This window comes from Miniopterus natalensis, chromosome 20 (assembly GCF_054644295.1).
Source record: "Miniopterus natalensis isolate mMinNat1 chromosome 20, mMinNat1.hap1, whole genome shotgun sequence".
NCBI lineage: Eukaryota > Metazoa > Chordata > Mammalia > Chiroptera > Miniopteridae > Miniopterus > Miniopterus natalensis.
Genome location: NC_142100.1, coordinates 489,839 through 512,253, shown reverse-complemented (window position 1 = coordinate 512,253; position 22,415 = coordinate 489,839). Strand labels below are relative to the sequence as shown.

General features: G+C 46.3%; 1 protein-coding gene across 2 annotated transcripts in view; it reads right to left on the bottom strand.

The window, feature by feature from the left end:
- Nucleotides 1-22,415, bottom strand: part of GRIK4 (glutamate ionotropic receptor kainate type subunit 4) — a 428,146-nt gene that overhangs the window by 149,369 nt on the left and 256,362 nt on the right. For both annotated transcript variants that reach the window (XM_087828477.1, XM_016217418.2), the window contains exons 4-6: nt 17,161-17,325; nt 6,698-6,795; nt 2,367-2,532 (exon numbers count right to left, since the gene is read on the bottom strand). In XM_087828477.1, the coding sequence (XP_087684603.1) occupies nt 2,367-2,532; nt 6,698-6,795; nt 17,161-17,325 (429 nt within the window). The remainder of the gene's footprint in view (nt 1-2,366; nt 2,533-6,697; nt 6,796-17,160; nt 17,326-22,415) is intronic.

The window sequence follows — 22,415 nt, the reverse complement described above, 5'->3', positions numbered from 1 at the left end:
CTTCCCCAATATGGTAAAGTAAAAGACACATAAGACTACAAAGTACAGACTCCCAAACAAGATGAACCCAAAGAGGCCACACCAAACACATCATAATTAGAATGCCAGAAGTTAAATCAACAAGGATTTTTTTACTTCAAAGATGGAAATAAACAGAAACAAACAAACTTAACACTATACCAAATGGATAACCATGTTAAAGAAAAATGGAAAAGATAGAATCCAAGTAACTTTTAACTAGAATACTTTTACTCCCTTATTCTGAAGATAAAAGGACTGAAAGAACTGCAAAGAAACTTAAATGACTTAATAGGTTAGTAGGTTTATTAACAGTGGTGTGGGTGTAGTCATTCTAAAAAAAGTTTACGTATATTGTAGAATTGAGCAAAGGAGTAAATATATTTATTTTGTTGGGAGCCAGGCTTCTCACAATGAGATAAAGGAGCTACAAATATAAACTGGTGACCAGCAAGAATGATAAGAAATGGCTATTTCCCCAGCCTGTCCTCTGAAAGGAGCTGCACAATGAACCCTTCAGTGGCAGTGATCGCACCTAGCTTCCAGATCTAGGGTTCTATTACTACTAAACAACAACAACAAAAACAACAAATGGCTGAGTCCAGGACTGGGGCTGGGAGAGTGAGACTGGACCCCACATGCCAGAAGTGAGGATGTGTTCACAGAACAACAGGCACAGAGGCCACCTTAACCAGCTCCCACGGCCACATCTGGGACACTTAGCATCAAAATAAGTAATGACAGGAATGCATAAAATCAGGATCCATGGATCCATACTGACAGAAGTAAATAAGCAGAGAAAAGGAAGGACCCTTACAGTAAAATGTTAACTGACAAATGCAGAAGGAATGGTAAAGCTTGAAAATCACTATCTGGCAATCATTATAGTAATCTGATTCAGGCAAGGGCCATCAATGTGTTATAAGGAACAGGGTATTCACATAACTTTAGATAATCTCCCCACAGGTTAGGTATTTATTACAAAGGGGAAAGTAGTAGCTTTACAGTAGAGAAACTTGAGGATATGTCCAGGCTTGGTGATTGAAGTTAACGTCATCAACATGGGAACGAGTCACAGTCTCCTGCTGCATGGCAGGGCCAATGAGAACACAGCGTCATTCTTGGGGCATTCCTGCCACCCATGCATAACCTGAATTTAATGACAAACCCAAATCAAGGAACATTCTACAAAATAACTGGCCCTAACTCTTCAAAATGGAAAAGTTGAGAGGACAAGACAAAGACTGATTCAGTTGAAGGAAGGCTGAAGAGAAATGACAACTGAAATGCAACCATGATCTTGGATTGGATCCTGGACCTAAAGAATCCTCACTGCAGAGGACAGTGGGTGAAACCTGAATAAAGTCTGTGGACTGGGGGAAACACACACAGTTGGAACTCAGTTACTTTTGCTTCTCTTGTAGTACAGAGGAGATCATCAGTCTGTGTTGAACAAGTGAGTGAATGCACACGTGGAGGTTGGCAGCAGCAATGGCCTGGTGAGGAAGGTGGCTCTGGCCCGGCAGAGGGTGCATGTCTGCAGATGCTGCCAGGATTCCAGATGGAAGGAAGACATATGCATACCAAGCAGTTCTGAGCAGTCACTCGGAGAAGCCCTGGGGGAATGGCACAGCCTTGCCAGTGCAGCCCACCTGTACTCAGAGGGTGATACCTGCACGGGCTCCTCTCAGGACACAGATGCCTGGAGTTTGGGTGCTGGGCCCAATGACAGCCAGTGGTCAGCACCTGCCCAACTGCATGTGGGTGTGCAGCTGCCACTGGGTGTACAAAGATGCACATATTTTCTGGAAAGTGCTGCTTAAATTAGCTACATCCTCATAAACACTAAATTTATGTTACAAATCGTCAGAGTTAGAGAAATGCATTTCCAAAACACGCATTTGCAAAAACGTGCTTAATCCAGAACTGACCTCGGACCTTGTTCCATCAGGAAAACCTGCTCTCCAGAAGAAGATGCTCTTCAATACATCAAGTACAAATGCATTGTTTTATATTTTCCCTCTCCCTCTCTTTTGTAGCTCCTTAACAATGAGGTTGAAAATGTGGGAATTGAGTTTGCAGATGCAAAAAGGCCTAGAGGTTGGCCAGTCTCCTTGTAACCCAGTTCTCTCTGTTCTGCCTGTGCCTAGGAAATTCTGTCAAACAGACTGCTCTCCCCACCGCCACCCCCACATGCATACACACACACACGGACAGACAGCCAAGCACACATGGATGGGTATGCCAGAACCCCCTAGTTACCTCCCTTCTTTGTGCATCTCCAGCCAGGAGCAAATCAATCAGGTTGAAATTAACTGTCTGGGTGGAGCCAGCCTGGGGACACTTACATTCTGCTTTGGCACAGATGAGGCAGGCAGTGGTGCAGTTGAAGAAGTTCAGGATCCCAGCTACAGCCACACTGATGTCGGTGTTGCTGGGGTGGAGGTTCAGGGTGGTGAATCTCTGGAACTGGAACTTGATAAACTCTTCTGGGGCCACTTGGAAATGAGGGACCTGAGAGGAGGCGCAAAAAGGAGCAGCAGGGAGAATCCAGAAAGAGTGAGAAAGAAAGAAAGCAAGAAGTTAGATAGGCTGTGGAGGGAGAACTTTTTTATGTAAGACCTTTGCCACACACTGGTGGGAAACAGCTTGCAGAACACAGGGCATCCACAGGATGGCATCTCAGACAACAATTAAGATGGGAAGGCCCAGGATGGGAAACCCTTCAGAAGGAGGCCTGTGTAAATGTACTGTGGACCTTGGAACTGGGGTCTGTGGCCCCGAGGAGGTAAAAGAATAGTTTCTCAGAGAAACTGCCTGCGGTTGAGCAGCTAGACAAGTGGCTCTTGAAGGCATAATCTTTATAATGCTTTATTTGTAGTTAATAAACCAGAGCAGAGACGACAGAGAGAGAAAAACACTGCCCTGGGGACCAAGAGAAGAGGACATCAGCCCGGCCTCCCCAACAGGTGTACCAGCCAGCTCCCAACACCTTCCAGGGGAAAGCCTGGGTGGGGTCCTCCTTGAACATGCATATGGAGAAGGAAGCGTCGCGGGCTGAGAAACAGTCTAGAGAGCCTCTGAATGGAGCCAGGTAAGTAAACACCTGCTTTGGCTTCACCAGGACAGTGTCAGCTTCCCTCTGCATCTATTACTCACATTTTCAAGAGGCACTGCCCCTGACTTCTGCCTCGTTTCTCCTGGGAAGAGATATTAACAGGCTGTGATGGCTGCTTTGTCGGAAGCTCAGGCTACTGGGTAGGTAACAGGAAAGTTAAAATGTAATAAGCTGCCATCCGCCTTGATTTTGTTGTGCCTCCCTCATCCTTGGTCCCCAGAGCTAGGAGAGCTGGAGGCTGCTTGGTGCCTCTATGTGCAGTGGGCCTGCACCCTCAACACTCATTGTCACTGAGGACCAGTGCCCTGTGCGAGGGCTGAATTACAGAAAGCATGGGTTTAGACTGATATTAGAGCAATAAGACTGAGGGTAAATAGCAGGAAGAACTTCCCGATGGCGAGTTCATTGGCTCCTGGAATGGGTTATTCAAAAATGCCTGCAGCAGTGACCTCTGTGTGGGCTGGCTGGAGATGGTATTGAGATGGCCTCTGCAGGAATCGGCTCCCTCACCACTCTAAGCTTCTGAGGAAAGTCCATCAGAGACCACATCTCCTCTGAGGCTGGCTGAGTGGAGAGTAAAGATTTAGCAGAAACTAGGGAGAAATTCTCTGAATTCAACTAGGATCAGCCCTTGAACCATAGAGAGAGGGCAGCCAATATTTCCAGCAGAGACTGAGAAGCGTAGACTTGGGAGAGCAGTGAGTTATGAGACAAGACTCGAAAACGCAAAGTTGTGTCATGAAGAATATTTCTTCCCAGCCTGTATTTTGCATCCCATGTGGTTTGTCTAAAATGAACGAGCCCTGTAAGGATAAATGGTCACAAAGGGGCAGGATGGAGACAAAGGCTGGGCAGGGCTGGGAGCCAGGCTGGCTGGCATACACATTTGAGCATCTCTGGTCAAGGCCCTCACTATATGGACATCCAGCCTACAGGGTTCCATTAGCAGGGAACTCACCTTCCACTAATTGTATCCTTAGAAATACCCTTAAATCCATGGACTCAGGAAAGTGAAGGACAAGTGGTTTTAGACTCTAAAGATCTGGTTTGCATCCAGGTTCTGTGTGATTTGGGGCAAACTGCTTAGCCTAGCTGGCTTCATCAAATGGGGATGACAGTAGGTGCTTTTTGAAGCTTTAGGAGGGTAGAATGAGACCCTGTGTGTGAAGGATGAATGGCTCAGTACCAACATGCAGCAATGCCTTTTCTCCTTCTCTTTCCCCTTTCTCCCAAAATGAGGAGCTCGAGAAAACACTCGTGGGGGCTGTATGTGCAGGAGGTGAGGCTGAGGGGCTTCCCCAGGAGCAAAGCTGGCGGGAAGTGTCAGCGTGTTCTGCCCTTCTGAAGGCTGCTGGGGAAGCTTCTGGCTACTCTAATGAGCCAGACAGAGATGGCCCAGGCCAGGCCTACTGATATTCTCTCTAGGACCAAGAGCATCCATTATCTATTTGCAATTGCAAATGAGTCCCAGGAAGTCCTTGTGGAGATGTGAGGGCTAAGGAGAGGTGAGCAGAATGGAGGGAGGAGGGAGGGCGGCGAGACAGAGAGCTGTCGCAGAGCTGCGGAGATGTTAGCAGCATTTGAAGAAATGGACTCCTTGGCGAGAACTCCATTTCTTTTCCCTGGAGCTGAGGGGATTCAACGTAAGGCAGTTCTGCCTCATAAAATATTAAAAGAAATGCATAATCTGAACAGAGAGCAAAGTGGCTCTGGAAGGAACAGGACCAGACAAAGGAGGGGTAACTGTCTGACCAATCCCTGGGCAGTGCAACCTGTCTGGCTGGTCAACAGCATAGGCACCAATCAAGGTGCAGGGTGAGGAACGTGGTTGCAAGGAGGAGTCTCCACTTCAGGTCTGAATGCCAAACAGCTGCCAGGGGTTAGCAGCGATAACATACCCACTGAGCCCAGGAGGAAGCCATTCTGGAGTGGGGGTTGGGGGAAGGGGAAGGGCTGTATGGGGCATAGAGGGAAATATGATGGGGAGGAGAGAGAGAGGAGTAAAGGGAAGAAAGGGCGAGAACAGAAGAGAGGAAACGGGTTGCTGAAGTCCTGGCAGTCTCATCTGGTGACGATCACAATCGCTGGGCCAACAACCTGCCACAGATTTGAGCTATTACAAGAAAAATGTAAATTAAACTTCAGGTCCAACTTCCTGGGGCCAAGGACTGTGCGATGCTGGACGCAACTGCGTGGGACAGAAGCTCCTTTTGTGGCCTGGGCTGGCTCAAGAGTCATCTTTCAGGACATCTGAGAGGATACGAGCTGGGGAGGGCCACATGGACTTGGCCTAGAGCCAGAAAGTGCACGGGGTCAGCCTGCAGGGCAGCTCCTGGGAGAGCAAGACCCACCAGGGGATGGCAGCCAGGACTACAGGGCACGTTAACATGTGAGTAACAGTTCTGAGTGGGCTCATGAAATAGAGAAGATAAACATTTTGCCCAAAGCCTCAGAGACTCACTCAGCCTCCTGATCGTAATAGAAGTGGTGGCATCAAAGGGAGTCAGCTCTAAAGGGCCTGGAGTAGGCAGGGGCCTGCTGCGGCCCCACTGCCACTGCGGAGGCAGCTGGCTGAGGAGGTTTCTGCTCTGCAGCGCGTGTCCTATGGTTCTCCCAAGGCTGAGCCGCCAGGTGCCTGGGACAGGGGAAAGTGATCCTTCCTTTCCCTGTCCCTCCTCTCTACCCCTCCCCACCTAGCTCCATCTGGTCCTGAAGGATCTGGCTAGAGGCCCCTGGGCAGAGGGAGGATGAATGGTCACTTAACTACTGTCCCCTAGGGATACACTTGAAGGGGAAGACCTGACTGATTCGTGGAAGGACTAGGAAAGATTCCAGCAATAGGCAGAATTGCTGAATTTCCTAGTTTGTTTTCTCTAGGGGCAAAGGAGGGAGGGAGTTGATGAAACAGGGAGTAGGCTGTTACTCAGAACTCGCCCTACCACCTTTCTCTCCAAGGACCTAGGCCTGGAGGAAATGGACTCAACGCTTTGAAAGGAGAGAGATTCCAGTTAGAGGAGGCACCTGAAGAGGGACTTACTGACTGGATGAGTATCCACTGAATGGATGAATGAGATAGAAAGCAAAATAAAATCTCCTTTCTAGAGAACTTATAAAACAGAGGTTTTCAAACTTTATTTTACCAATCAAATGTAGCAATGCCTTCTTCTCAGAATCCCAGTATCTAAATACATGACCATAGATCTGGTCATGAGGAGCTCAGACCTCTGCCCTCTTGGCCTCCCCCAGACCACCGCTATCCCCAGCCTCCCCCTCTGCCCACCTCCACCAAGCCCCACCCCTCCCCCAAAAGACCATAAGACTCAAAGGAGCTCAGCTTGAAAATCCTGTTGTGAAGCCTCTCCTCTGAGTCCCCTCCATCCAAACAACCTGGAAAATGCTCGTGTCCAGCGAAGGACCACTTCTTTGATTTGTATTTACATTCTTGTTATTAGTGACACAAATTAGGCACTAATGGGCTCTTCTAGCCCTTAAGAGTTGGTGGCATTTTTGGGCACAGGCTGCCAGCCTGTGGATTGTCCCCCAGTGGGGCCTAGCACTCACCTCCTTTTCCCCACAGATGTTGCTAATGATGGAACTGGAGGCTGGGCTGGAGGCTGGTCCCAGGACAGCGACCACGCCCTTGGGGAGGATTTGACACACTGAAGCCAGCAGCAGGGGAAGAGCATGAGGAGCAGGAAAGAAATAAGGCACTGGTCAGGTGGGTGTGGGCCAGCCATCCTGCCTGGGCTTCAACCTCTGAGCCCTCCAACTTTATCCACTGTCCCTCACCTTCCACCCACCCCTCTCTCCATCCCCTCGCACACTTCCAAACCTCTGCCTCCCCTCCCCTGGACTACTGAGCTCCAGGACAGTTTTATTGGAGTTTATGGATGGTATTAAATGAGGAAATGACCCAGGTGATGACAACATATGGCCACAACCAACAGGGTGTGTACATTGTCTGGCTGCCACCAAAGGTCATAGGCTAATGGTGAAAACCTACAGATCCCATCCTCAGCGTGTCCTGCAGTTTGAGTTGTTGTTTAGATATCTTTCTGCTCTCATCAGATTTCAAACCCCTTAAGGGCAAGAGCTGAGCCATATTATCTCCAAATCACCACATTTCATTTCCTTGGTGTCAATCGCAATGTTTTCTAGCACTAGCAGGTGTCCAGTTCATATTCATTGAGTGAATGAATGAATGGATGGGACATGCAGTCAAAGGAGGAGGAGAGAACCTAAGATTTTAAATGCTATAGACTGAGGATGGAAGGATGGAAGATAAAGGGGGAAACAGACAGAGAGAAAACATGAGATAATTCTCAGGACACACAGTATGAATAAGCTAAAGAGCCACCCCTCAGAACATGCACTGAGGTTCCCTGTGGTGCTACAATACGTCCTTCCCCTTAAGACTCACAGCTTTAGCCTGGGTACATTTCCCTCTGACTCACATCCATGCCAGGCAGAGCCATTTCCCAAGCAAGACACTGAGATCGAGGGAGAAGTGCAAGGCTGTTCTTGCTGCATCAGCTGTAAAGCCACACCTGCAACCTGGATCTCTTCCTCTTAGGGTATAGTCCTAACCATTGGCCACACAGCCAAGGGATGGCCACACAGCCAAGAGATGGCCTTAAATGGGGCGCAGGTGCTGAGGTGGAGCACCAGGGTTCAAATCTCAGCACTGCAGTTCACCATATGAAAGATAGATCTGCAAGGTTTTCTTTCAGCGTGCGGCTCAGGCAGGGATCCTGCAACATTACAGATCTCAGCCAAGAGGCTGGGGACAGTGGTGCCTGAGGGGGACCCGTCAGCACTGTGTCTGAATCATCCCCAGGGACATGGCCTTTGACGAATGGGCTGCAAAGTTCAAGCTATTTCCATGTAAGTGATCTCATGTGATCTCAGTCAACCCAACTCTTACGCCTGCTGGATACTCGATGTTCATCAGCCATCAAGTCCCTACAGCAGCCTCAGAGTGGGTCTTAGTTCCTTACCAGTTAGGAAACAGCATCCTAGAGATGCTCAGTGACTCCCCTAAAGGTCAGAGCTGGCATTGGGGTTCAAGCCTGTTGAACCCACCCAGTGTTCGTTCTACCCTCCCACAGCCACCTGTTTTGTCTGCCCTACTCCTTGCAGCCACTTCACCCATCTCTTCATGACCCTACAGCTGAAGTCCCTGTCCCATCTCATTCTACTAAATCTACTTTTCCAAGGTCACCAATGATCTTTTGTCGGTTCTCACCCTACTCATTTGTAGCACTTGATGCTGCCGACTGCACTGTGCTTCATAAATTTATAACACCTTCAGTCCTCACTCTCACCCACTTCTCTGATCACCCTTTTCCACTTTCTTTACTGGCTCTTTTCCCTTCTGCCACCTGCTAAATTCAGAGTTTTTCCAGGTCTCACTCTCCCTGGGCAATCTCATCCTTGCCTATAGCCTCCACTCTTATCTCTGCCCAGTGATCCTGCACTCTGACCTGTGTCCTGGGTTACAAAATCAAGTTCCAACTGCCTGCTGGATGTCACCAGAGGGATGTCACTCAGTATGTTAGGGCAGAGAGGCGGAAAGCACAGTCATTAAGAGCATGAACTCTGAGGCAAGACTGTCTGGGTTTTGAGTCTTTCCTCTGTCACTAACAAGCTGTGAGACCTTGAGCAAGTTGCTGAACCTCTCTGGGCCTACTTCCTTTTCTCTAGAACTGGAATACTAGCAGCTCCTCTCTCATAGGCTTGCTGTGAGAATTAAAATGAGTTAGTACATACAAAGTGCTTAGGATGGTACTGACATGCTACGCAGCTCTTTTTATGCCCACTGCATAATATTTGCTATGTACTTCCCATACATCATCTGATTTGATCTTCATACTTTTAGGAAGAGGATTCATTGTTATCCCCACTTTACAGATGGAAAAACTGAGGCTTACAAAATTTCAGTAACTTGTTCAAGATCACATAGGTAATATGGTAGAGCTGGGCTTGAACTTGGAGATCCATCTGGCACCAAAGCCCAGGTGCTTCCACTGCCCTTCACTCCCCTTAGCTCCTCAAGCTTAAAGCCTCGGTCACCCTTGACTCTTCATGGCCTTTGCTCAGTGAATCTATTCACTTGTTACACCAATCAGGGGCCAGGTTTTGGCCATCTGACCTTCTCACCTTCCTTCCCACTCCCACTGTCATTTTTACAGGTCAGCCCCTTTTACTACCGGCCTCCTAACAGGTCTCTCTGTCTGTAGGATTCTTCACTTCCAATCTGTTCTCAAAACTGTGGAGCACATTATAATCCTAAAACATAAATCTGTGTGCTCCTGGTGGGCAGAACACTTGTCATGTTTACCTCTGCATCCTGTATACCTAGAGCAGAGCCCGGTTCAGAGTTCTGTGCTCAGCCCATAGCTGTTGAACCTGTGCAACACTGAGGCCTATCCAACTCCTCCATGGGAAACTGGAAATAAACTAAATGCCTAGTCATAAGGGAACAGTTATCTAAAGTTTGGGTCACAGACACAAATGGGATATTATTTAGGCATTTAAAATGCTTTTAAACAGTTTATAATAGTACTTAAATATTTATGTAATAAAATTAAGAGAAAAAGCAGAGCATAAAATTATATGTATATCTATGTGAAGGCTACAGCTAAGCAAGTACAGAATATACTAATGCACTGAGAAATGATTGGAAGAAGATGTGACGAAAGCCTCCATTTTTTCAGTGCTAATTATGGCCCATTGTAAGCACTTCTATGAATTGACTTATTTCTCAAAACAACCTGATGAGCTAGGTCCTATTACTGTCACCTTCATTTCACTAATGAGAAAATGGGACAGAAAAGTGAAAGGGTAGAGCAGGATTCAAGGTGAGCTCCCTAGAACTGCATCACTCAGCCTTCACTGGTTAATAGTGCTTAACTGCGACGTGACCAATGGAACACAATGATTCTCTTCCCTATTTTTCTTTACTTTATATAATGAGCATGTATTCCTTTTATAGCATGCCATTATAAAAAAATAAAATGTCATTATAAAAATTTTCTTTTGATGAGCAAGTAAAATCTAAATCTGAATTCCTGGCCAGTTTCTGCCCCAAGCTAGTTCATTATGTTGGGTCTCAACAGAGAATTTTCTCCTAAAAATAAATTCTTATAGAAGGCCACAATCCCTTATTCCCAACACCCAAATCCAAAAGGCTCTGAAACTGGATGATTTTCATTAAACTCATTTGGTGGCAAAATCTGATCTACAAAGACAGATGTGAAGCTATTTAGAGTGTGTGAATGTTTGAATATAAGCATGCATTTGTTTGAGTATGGGGTACTGCCCCGAACCCCCCTGGAGAGGTCATGTAATGTGTGGCACAGGCACAACATGACTTTTCCAATACATAGAAACTTCTGGATTCTAAAAATATCTGGCCTCACGGACTCTCAGTGGACCTATGCCTGCCATTCTGAGTGTCTACCTCCCATTTCCCACATTGGATCAGAACTCCTCGAGGGTAGGGCTCACATCTATTCTGTCCTGGCTAAAAGAAACTGCTCACTAGATGTTATTTGACTGAAATAATCCAACGAGTTCAGTGAAACTGAGTTATTACCTTCCCAGCAGCCCTTGCCGATCTGCTGGGATCTGGGGATTTCTCTTTCATTCAAGGAAATGGAAACAGTTTATAAAGGACCCCTTGGATGGTTCTGCAGGCTGGCCATCTATCCTGTGAGGACTCTGAGTGAGGGGGGTGCCTCTGCCTCCCAGGGAGAAGGGAGGAAACGGGAAACATGAGTGACAATGGCATGACGACAGAATTTCCCAGCCAGCAGAGGAATTGGAGGGGAACTGTCAGAGCAGCTGCTGGAATAAAAGGCCATGATCAGGTATTGTGAGACGCAAGACTTCTTCCCCTCAAGCTGTCACCCCTGGCCTGGGCTCCAAGTCCCCTCAGAAGCCTGGCTGGACAGGAAGGACTCATGGAAACTTATTCCCTTTCTGATTCTTTACAGGGAGGGCAAAAGTCTGCCTGTGATGCAGATGGTCCAGAGAGGTTCATCATAGGCACCACTGATTGCAGGCCCTCCAGGGAAGGGGACAAGGAGGCCAGGCCTCCTCCCTTTCAGAGCGCCACTAGACAGTCACTCAGCTGCTCTGAGCCCTTTGTGGTCAACAGTGTCCGCATCAGGAGCTGGCCACTCTGTGGAGCAGAGGGGCTGGGAGAACTCAGAGTCCTTCCCATCAGAGCACTTCAGGGTGTTGAAGCCAGACAGGAGGAGGGCAGTGGGATGGGGGGCAAGTTCTCTTTTTGTGCCTGGTGATGCTGTACACTGAGCATAAAGCGAAGCCCTGAATGTCCCAAGTAAGGCAAACAATGGCCTCAATCAGTGCCCAAGAACCTTCTCCTCCCAGTGCCCAAGCCTGCAGGAGGGCATTCCATTCTTGACTCCCCATGAGTGGAGAGCTGAGTGGATTGGACTTGCTGGTGTCTGAGCCAAGAAGGGAGTGTGTGAAGGTGGTACTGCCAGGTTGCTACACCGTTCCCCCCTGACCGCCTGTCACTAACAGCATATTATTCAAAGCCCTCAGCCTGGTCCCACATCGCCCTACGAGCAGCAACACCATTTACAGGGGGAGAGGGAGCTTTCCACCTGTAGGCACTGGGTAGGAGACATGCTGCCACCTAAATCCTTACAATCACCCCATCAGGGAGGAGTTATTGTACTAATTGTGCTACTGTTAGGGGCAGAACTATTAATCATGCTCTGTCAAACATGCTTTTTAGCTATAGTTATAAGAAATATTAATCATGCTGTGTTAACCATGATTGTTCTGTTCTGATTAGAGAAAGCACATTCTAACCTGGCTGAGAGTTGTATGCCCCAGGACAAGGGAGTTAACTTTGGCCTGCCCTTTATCACAATGGAATCCTGGAGGCTCCCGCCCTTTGCAACCCCCAACCCACACTGCTTGTAACCTGATTAGCATTATTCCTTGTCTACTTCCCCATGCCTATAATTCCCACTTTCCCATGTAATTTTTGTCCTTCTACCCAATCCAAGCGGCTTATGGGGGGCAAAAAAGCAGATTTTTCTCAAGATGACCTACTACTCTGCCATACTGCTGGCAATATTGGAATAAACACTCATATGCAATTCAACCCTGTCTCTGCTTAACTGGCTCAAGTGGTAACAGGCAGCCTGGATTCATTGTTGTTGGGTTTCACTACTACTAACAATACGTAACACTGATTGAGAGTTCACCCTATGGCAAGCACTACTTAGGTCTTCTAAATACATCATCTCATTTAATCCTCACAATAGCTTCATGAAACGAGAACTCTTGTTATTCCTATTTTACAGATTAAGATGAGTCTGAGGCATAGGAGATATGTTCAAGGTACTGATGGAGCCAGGATTAGGCTCCTGAAGTATCTGACTCCTGCACCTGAACTCTGATGCTGTTCTATGCTTCTCCCCCCCTGGCCCTCATCGCTGCCCCCAAACTCCTTGTTTTAGCCACACCCATCTGTCATTGTGCCCCGGTACTCTCTTTTTGTTCTTGCCTCAAGCCTTTGCTCATGCTATTAGCCTTCTGCATGAATGCCTTCTTTCCTTCTTGTCACCTATCCAACATTCCAGGTCTAGCCTAGAGGTCTTACCTGACCACCTAACTACACCTCTGACCTAGTCTGACCTCCCTCTGCCCTTGCCTGAGCTGCTCACTGGCAAGCCCACAGCACAGTTACTGTGATTTAAGTCATTTTCAGACGTGTGGTTTTAACTGCCTCCTGGAGAGATCTCCGGTTTCAGTTTCCCCATCTGTAAAATGAGGAGATTGAACCAGATGGATTCTAAGCACTGATTCAATGCATTTCTGAGTCCATATGAGGCACACTGGACCCAATGCTGGTAACTCAGCACATTTGTTGAATGATTCATCACTATTCCTATGTCTTTCTCTTCTTGTTTTCCTCTTTTATTCCCATATGCTGACTTGGATTCATGTTGAACTGATGGAAGGAGACAAGCCCTCACTAGAGGCAGCTCTGAATCACCAGAAGTCATGCCCAAGGAGCCTGCAAGAAGCTTGGGAGCTGGTGAAGGGGAACAGTCATGCAACCAAAACATGACATGCCTTCCCCTCTCCAGTCCACAGCGAGACAGCCAGCATGCCTCTGGGTTTCCAGGGAAACAGTGCGGGTGGCTGGTAGCATGTCTGGTCTCTCAGAAATGAACCTAAGTGAAGGAAGGGGTTAAACCTCAAACTGGCTCTGGCAGCAGCAGGGAGAGTGCCTCCAGGTGTTTGGGTGATAAGAAGGTCAGAGCTTTAATACATTAGCCTCAGAAGACACACTGATCTATAGAAACGGAGGAGGGCAAGGCCTGTGGGAGCTCCTGCACAGGAAAAGCTGAGATGGAGACAAGACATGGAAGATAAGGAGGGAAGGGCCAGGCTGGAGGGGAGATGACCTGATAGGTCTTGTCTACTCTTCTTATTTCAGATCTGTAGGCTGTGTAGAGGGAATTGTGAAATCAAACAAGAAGCCTGAGGCAATGATGGTGAAGGGTCCAGGGTGGAAGGAATCAGGTGTGGGTTTGAGGAAGCACTATGAAGGATGCTCACTCTAAATAAGCTCGCTCAATGAAAATGTATGTGATTTTCTGTGTGGACCAGATAGAAGCGCAGTGACTTTCTACCATATCTCCCCAGTGTCTAGGTTTGTTATTAATTAATGTCCCATGTGATACTTCCCATCTCCTAGCCTCACTTTGAACCATTAAATGAGGTTAAAATCTAGACTCCAGAATCTTTACTTTCTTTACACCTCGTAATCTTTGACCCTGATGTTGCCAGGGCTCCTCTGGGCAGACACACCCTCCCTGAATATGGTTCATTAAATGTGATTTGTGCAGAGCTTTTTGAAGCTCACCTATTGCTAAAAGAAGGCACAACTGTACACTGTAGGGTTGTTACTGCCCCACTTAGATCTGAGCTTTACTTTCCATAACAAAGAACATTATCATTAGGCTTTCATCTTCTTGAAGCAGAATCCCTGGTCACAGGGGGACAGGTGTGAGGTTGGGGTTGCTGTTCAGGGCCTCAAGGCTACTTAAATAGTTTTATGTTAACAATGCAAATTAGCCCTGGGTCACCAGCCCAGGGAAGACATAACCCATAACATTGTACAGTAGCTGGCTTTGGGTGGCTCACCACAGCTTCCAACAGCTCAAAGCTGTCAGATGTATCAAGTCCAGAAAACTGGAAAGAGTGGAATATCCAATTACAAATATGCTCCAGGAGGGATGCTGACATGAAGACATGCCATTTGAGAGGAGTCTGGGAAATAAAGGATGCTGCCAAGTAGAGTTGGCTGAGCTTTGAAAGAGAGGAGAGAAAGAGATGATGATAGGAGGTGGGATGAAGCCTGCCCCAAGGTGAGGGTAAGAGAATAAAGCCAATGACAAACTCTACAGCTCCCCTTACTGAGAAAATACCTGTTGTGTGCATGGTGCTGAGCACCTCCCTAGGCTGTCTCGGGCGGGCATGCTCCTGATGAACCTAGGAGGTGATTTAACCATCTATAGTCACACAGCTGGTAAACAGTAGAGCAAAGATTTAAATCAGTTTAGTCTGATTCTAAAATCCATGCTCCCACTCTTTATAATACACAGTCTCCTCAAAGTAAGGATCACAGAGCTATAGTTCCTCCTCCCAGGCATCCTGCCTCCCTCCTCCCCAACACTGCTCAGAGCACTAATCCATCACTCATCTTTCTCCTTACTTTGGGAGGGAAAGGACTGGGCTGGAACCTTTCTAAGAACTATCTGAGTAGTGTTTAAAATCCATTGTTAGGGAGCAGCTCTGGCTTCAGCTAAAAGGCCTTGGAGGTAAAACGATAGAGGCCTCTTTTCTAACAAATGCTACTCGTGCCTCAAATGCATTGAGATATGAAAGTTGAACCAAGTGCCACTTGCTAATAAAATATTTGGTGCCTAAAAGAAGGACATTAGAAAGATTCCCCAGAGCTCTTTAAAGTAGAGTAAAAACATCAGTTTCCTTTATACCCTTGACTCATCTGGCTAAATATCGTAGGTGCATTGACTCTACTGAGCAAGAGTGCGTGGGTCATGGAAGAGAAAGTTTATATCTGCTAATGATCCCCATCAGCAGTGGGCAAACTGTTGTCTCGGTTCTGCCAGGAAAGCCTGGAAGAACCAAAGAAAAGGAAGGGGAGCTGGTTTTTCAAGCCAGACCCTTGTCTGAGACCTGCCCTCTGGCACACAGAAGCACTACAGACTTGACTAGGAGATCCACAAAGTCATTGCTAGCATTTCTGATTTCATTAGGAAAGTTAAATCTCTCTTTCAGCGTACTAGAATTTAACCTCTATGACAACTAGGATTTCTGTCTGTTCCCTGCTGAATCCCCACTGCCTAGAACTGTGTATAAGAAATATTCACTAAATATTTATTGACTGCCCAAGTTAATAAATGATTAACAATTTCAGGTACCCATTCCCTCAAGTGCTATTCTGGAGAATCTGTGTCCATAGATCCTGCTGGTCTCAACTGCTCCCTTCTGTATGGTAAGAGCCTACCCTCAGTCTCTAGAGGTAGGCACTCTCTGCAAGGGGAATTATTAGACCATCTGGCCAACACCTGTGAGTTGTGAGACCAGCCAAGGCAAGATGAGCTGAACCAATCCAATCTTTTACCTTGGGAATCCAAACCAAGAGGCACTGAGGGAAGCCGCCACTGATGTGCACAACACAGAGATGCAGGCAGCCTGAGGGCAGGGACTGTGTCTGTCCTGCTTTCTGCATTGTTCTCAAAGAATGATATCCTGAGTCATGTCTGAAATAGAGTATATGTTCCACAAAAGTTTCCTGAATAAACAAAGAGTCAATCGGACCTGGATGGCCATTATGGGAGGGGTACTTGTCTGATATGTGTACTCGAGCAAGTTGTTCTTTTGTTTTGTTTTGCCATTGCATGTTGTTAAAGGTTCAATTGGGCTAGCAAGGGAGGAGATGGGGACTGTACAGTCTTAGGAAATAGATGCTATCATCTCTCTGGGCTAAGGGGCTCCTTCTAAACTGGAGTTGTTCATCTCCAGCTGAGCTACAAGCTACCAGCCCACTAACTCGGAAGCTCATACTATAAAGCTGTCAAGGTAACACCAGCAACATGCCAGAGAATTCCAGGGCAGGTGTCGTGGATTGAGCATTGGACTCTCAGATTAATGATGCGAGTTCAGGGTCCAAAACTCACTCAGTCATTGACTAGCTCTGTTGTTGAGAAAGTTGTCCAATGTCTTTCAGCCTCAGTTTCTTTTGTAAAATGGGGATAATAACACCTAAATCTTGGATTGTTGGGAAAATTAAAAGCAGGGCCCAGAACACAGTAGGTGTTCTAGATGTGTGACTTGAGTGGCCTACTATGTGTGTTTGAAAGCATTGCAACTCACAAAGGATTTTCCTTTATTTTAAGTCATTTCAATCTCACAATTCGCAGAGTAGATCCTAGACTTCCCATTTTACAGATGAAGAAACTGAGGTTAAATAGGATAAGTGAGTTGTCCAAGGTTACCCACAGAATGAATAACCAAACTCCATGCCAAGGCCCAAGTTATTCCCACAACACTGCCCTCATCACAAGAAAGCAAGACAGGAAGTCAAGTGTGCAATGACTCAGCTACCCATGGCTGGCCACATATCTTAATTACACACAGCGTTTTATTCAGGGATTTGAGTACAAAATGTCCAGGAGGATGAATGAATCAACATAGGAAGAAATTAATGAATGGGTAAATGAATGAATGAATGAATGAGTATCCTGTCTTAATTCTACTCCAACCATGAGTCACCACAAAACCTGGGAATCTCATCCAGACTAAGTATAGGGCCTCCTGGTATGTTTCTTTCCCTCCTTTGGACATATCTACATCATAGGCCTGGTGATGGGTTCAAATCATTTACACCACCAGCCCCTCTGATAGCAAGAAAAGCAAAGGGCAGCTCTGCCCATTCTACGTACTGGTTTCTGCAGTCTCATATTCGCTGTCTCTTAAGAGCTCAAAGATGTCCACTTCGACCTTGGCCTTGCCCAGCCTCTCAGGAGCACGGTTGATGCGGTTCTTGGCCAGGGTGATGGAGAGCCGCTCCCCTCTGCTGCACTCCATGGGGTCATCCAAGATAGCAGCTGTGGGCAGGCAACCACATGCAGACAGTTGGTACCTCTCCCACACTCTTCCTCCTTCTCCAGTCTCCCACCACTTCCACCTACTGCCAGGAGGCCCCCACGTCGCTGTCCACCAGCCATCCTCAGAACCATCCCTTAGACAAGTCCTCTGCATCCTAAGGGTCTTGGTTTGCAGCCAGGGGTAGCAGTGAATTCTAATGTGGATCTGCCTCAGGAGCCTGGTAATCTCATGGCAGGCCACTGGGACTCTATCTGTATGAGGTCCCCAGGCCCAAGCATGGTGATACCCTTGGTTATATCTCTATGTGCACACACAGGTACATGTGTGCAAAGGAAGGGAGGCAGTAACTGTCCTCCGGAAAGGGTATTTTTTGCACATGAGAACCTCTCCCTGAGGGCAGGTTGGAGAGTTGCGACATAAGGAGCAGCTCTAGGACACTGCTTAGTGCTGGGTCTCCAGGCTCTGACTCTGACAAGCCATGTCACCCACCCAGGCAGCTATGGTGTTTCTCTGAACTTTTCCTCAGTGGACATTAGGAATAGTAAGACAAACTCATGGGGTTGGTGTGGTCCCAATTGCTGCCCAACTTCTGTAAGTACTATTAAAGACAAGTGTTATGGTGTCACAAGGACCTGGGTTTAAATCCCAGCTCCACCCCACATTAGCTATGGGACTTGCTTCCTCAGTTTCCTTATTTATAAAATGGGGAGAAAGCCTATTTGGGGGGCTATTGTGAAGATTACATGAATAGTATGTGTGAAGTGCTCAGCACAGTACCTGGCACCAATAATCAAATCTAACCATTGATATCGTTCATTCTCTTGGTAGAAGTTATAGAATTGAAAATCTCTGTACAAAAACTTGTAAACATATGTTCATAGTAGCATTATTCATAATAACCTTACAATGGAAAAGCCCAAAGCCCCTCAACTGGTGAGTGGACAAACATAATGGGGCATATCCATACAGTGGAGTATTATTTGACAATAAAAAGAAAGGAAGTCCTGATACATGCCACAACATGGATAAGCCTTGAAAACATGGTATTAAGTGAAACAAATCAGTCACAAAAGGCCACATGTTGGATCATTCCACTTATATGAACTGTTCAAAATAGGCAAATCCATAGATACAGAAGGTAGATTAGTGGCTGCCTGCTGGAGGGGTGGCAGGGGTGGGGGATTAAATTGGGAGGAGTGGAGAGTGGGGGCTCGCACACACAGTATTTCTCTTTGGGGTGATAAAAATGTTTTAAAATTGATTGCAGTGAGGGATGCACAACTCTGAATACATTAAAAACTACTAAATTATATATTTAAAGGAATGAATTGTGTGGTATCTGAACTACATCTCAATAAAGCTATCACAAGAAAAAAAGAAATATCAAGCTTATCATTCAAAAGTTGAACACTCAGAAAATCAATATGGGGAATCGAGCCAGATGGATTTTACCAACACGCAGCCCTTGATTCTGTGCAGCTGGTGTGGATGGACATGCTCACTGTCCTTTCTGTGCATTGCTCCCATAGCTACCGTCACCCATTTCCAAACCAAAAACTAAGACAGAAAATATCACAAATAATTTTCTTCCAGTTTGTGGATTTATTTATATGTGCAGCCTTATTGAGCAATAAAAATTTGATTTCATTTCCAGAGGTTGGCTATATATTGGGCAACAATATATAGCATCCCAAAATCTAGGAACTAAAGTGGGCTTCTGTGAGTTAAGAGGCAAAGTTCATACACACCTGAGGGGATTAGCTACCTGCAAAGTGGCCAAAAGACAGTAAATATATGTATGACTGAAGAAATAGGGGAGACTTAAAACTCCCACCCTGCTGACCTTAGAAAAGCAAGACCAGAGTGAGATTGTTACTTAGGAAGCAGAAACTTAAACAATCACGTTGTGTTCTCCTAGGAGGAAGACTCTGGGAACAGAAAGAGAGAGGGACAGCCTAGAGGAGTGATTCTCAAATGGGCTCCTTCAAGAAGCAGAGGGGGAGGGCACACGGGGCCTCTTGTCCTGCACCAGCTTCAACCAGCACAGCTGAACACCCGTCAGGTTTAGATATCAGGATTCCACATAAGACCTGACATGGAAGAAAATGTTTTACTGTTAAAAATGTAACCCAGCCCTCGAGCATAGAACAGAGACATCTCAAATGTCAGGAATTGCCTTTATTCCCTATGCTGTACTTTACTTCTCTGTGACTATTTTTATAACTGGCAATTTGTGCTTTTTAATCCCTTTCACCTCTTTCACCAGTCCCCAAGCCCCTTGACCATATGGCAACCATCAATTTGTTCTCTGTGTCTATAAGTTTGTTTCTGTTTTGTTTATTTTGTGTTTTTTTTAGATTCCACATATAAGTGAACTCATATTAGTCTTAGTCTTTCTCTATCTGACTTATTTCACTTAGTATAATACCCTCTCGGTCCATCTATGTTGTTGCAAATGGTAAGATTTCATTCTTTTTTATGGCTGAGTAATATTCCATTGTATATATGTGCCAAATCTTCTTTATCCATTCATCTATCAATGGATACTTAGGTTGTGCGTCCACATCTTGGCTATTGTAAATAACGCTGCAATAAACATAGGGGTGCACATATCTTTGGAATTCGTGTTTTGGATTTCTTTGAATAAATACGCAGAAGTGGAATATGGTAGTTTTACATTTAATTTTTTGAGGAACTTCCATACTGTTTTCATAGTGGCTGCACCATCTTACAATACCACCAGCAGTGTCCTTTTCTCCATATCTTTGTCAACACTTGTTGTTTGTGGATTTATTTGTGATAGCTACTCTGACAGGTATGAGGTGATATCTCATTGTAGTTTTAGTCAATAATACTGTAAAACTATATATGGGGTCGGAAAGGTGCTACACTTACTAGGTGATAATTTCATAAGGTATATAAATATCTAATCAATATGTTGTACACTAAAACTAATATAATATATAGGTCAACTATAATTGAAAAATAAATTTAAAAAGTAAAATAAAATGTCAGGAGTTGGCAGAGCCATCCCACACAAGTCATGGGAAAGTGGCACTGGATCCATGGTGTCTGAGCTTGTTAACAGGTGCACACCCTTCAGTGACCACGGCCAACGTGGTGTAGGCGCTTCATGAGCATGACCTCACTTAGCCTCTGCAACAGCCCTTTGAGATGAGTGTGTCATCTGTGTCATCCTCACTTGGAGATGAGGGAACAGAGATCAGAGAGGTCAAGCTACCTGCCCACATTCACAGGGCTGGTGAGTAGCAGAGGAGGGAGGTGATCCTGGGAGATAGACTGCGCTCCTCAGGGCTCGTCTTCCTTTTAATTATCTTTTCAGGGATTTGCTGCTGAAAAGGGAGTGTACCAGGTAGGTGTGTCTTAGCTCTGGCTACTATAACAAGATATCATAGACTGGGTGGTTTAAGCAACAGGCATTTATGTCTCATAGTTCTGGGGGTGAGAGCCTGAGGTCAGGGTGCTGGCATGGTGGGTTCCAGTGAGGGCTTTCTTCCTGGTCTGCAGATGGCTGCCTTCCTACTGTGTCTTCATGTGGTGGAGAGAGAGGGAGAAGAGCTCTCTGCTTACTTTTAAAAGGGTACTAATCCCATCATGGGTCCCACCTTTATGGCTTCATTCAAACTTAATCACCTCCCAAAGGCCTTACTTCCTAATACCATCACGTCAGGGATTTTTGAGTTTCAACATATGAATTTTAGGGGACACAAACATTCAGTCCATAGTAGTAGGTGCACAAGACTTGCAGTCACCACAAAGGAAGTCTCACCAAGGCAAACTAACTCCAAAACCCTGCCAGGCTGAACCCTGGGCCTCTGGACATTTCCCTAGGTAATGCCCAATCCCTATGAGATTGCAATACTGGGGGCAGCTACTTTTATCTTTGGGCCATGTGACCTCACTATTACTAAATTTTCCATCTAAAATCTATTAAATATTTAATTAATCACTTGTAAGAAAACAAATAAAATAACCTTTTAGAAAATTCCCAGTTCCTCTGTGAGTCTGGTAACTTGGGCTTCTAAGGTAGGAGAGGAATGACTTCAGGCAGTAACCACAGCAAGTTGGCTTTGCCCCTTCAGTGCAGAAGGGGCACAATGGCACCACCTCATAGGAGGCACCAGTCTGTTCCCTTCTTTTTACATAGTACAAATTCAAGATGTGTACTGTGGACTGAGTTATGTTCCCCAAATTCAGAGATAGGGCCTTTAAGAGGTTATTAAGATTAAATGACACCATACTGGTGGGGTCCTGATCTGATAGGATTAGTGCCCTTATAAGAAAAGACGCCAGAGAGTGCTCTCTCTTTCTCTCTCTACCATGCAAGGACAGTGAGAAGGGGCTGTCAGCCAGCCAGGAAATGGGCTCTCACCAGAAGCCAACATTGCTGGCACCTTCCTCTTGGACTTCTAGCCTCCAGAACTATAAGAAATAAATGTCTGTTGTTGGCACCTCAGTCTGTGGTATTTTGTTGTGGCAGCCTGAGCTGACAAAGACAGTGTGCAAGACACAGCCAGCTGTGCAATCAACTCACAGAGTGTCCCTGGACACACTGAGACAGGGATCATGGCCAGGTGGGGAATGGGACGTGTGGGAATTTTATATTAAGGGACATATAAGGTCCCCTCAGGACTCCTCTCCTCCTTCCCTCCCTGCAGAGTCCAAGGCAGGACTCTACACTCAAACGCACTTGGGGGGTATCTGCCAAGTCATTAAGCTCCACAGTCCTGCCCTTCCTTCCACCCAACCCCTGTGCCATTCCAGCACCACTCTTCATTAGGTTTTAGGTGATGGCTAATTTCTGGCTGGGATAACTTCAACTAAGCGGCTGATTAGCATCAAACATACAGGCATCAGCATAGCTAGGATGATCATAGGAGCCTGGATTTTGTGTCTATGGACAATAAGGACTAGGTGCAGGTGCAGGTGCAGGTGCAGGCTCTCTCAGAACACCGAGGAACATGTCCTCCCCATGTGTCACCAAGTCCCCAGTGAAGGGTCTCATGGAGGGGGAGAACAGTAGAGTTGTGTGCCTGGGACTGAATGTGCAGATACTCCTGGCCTTTGC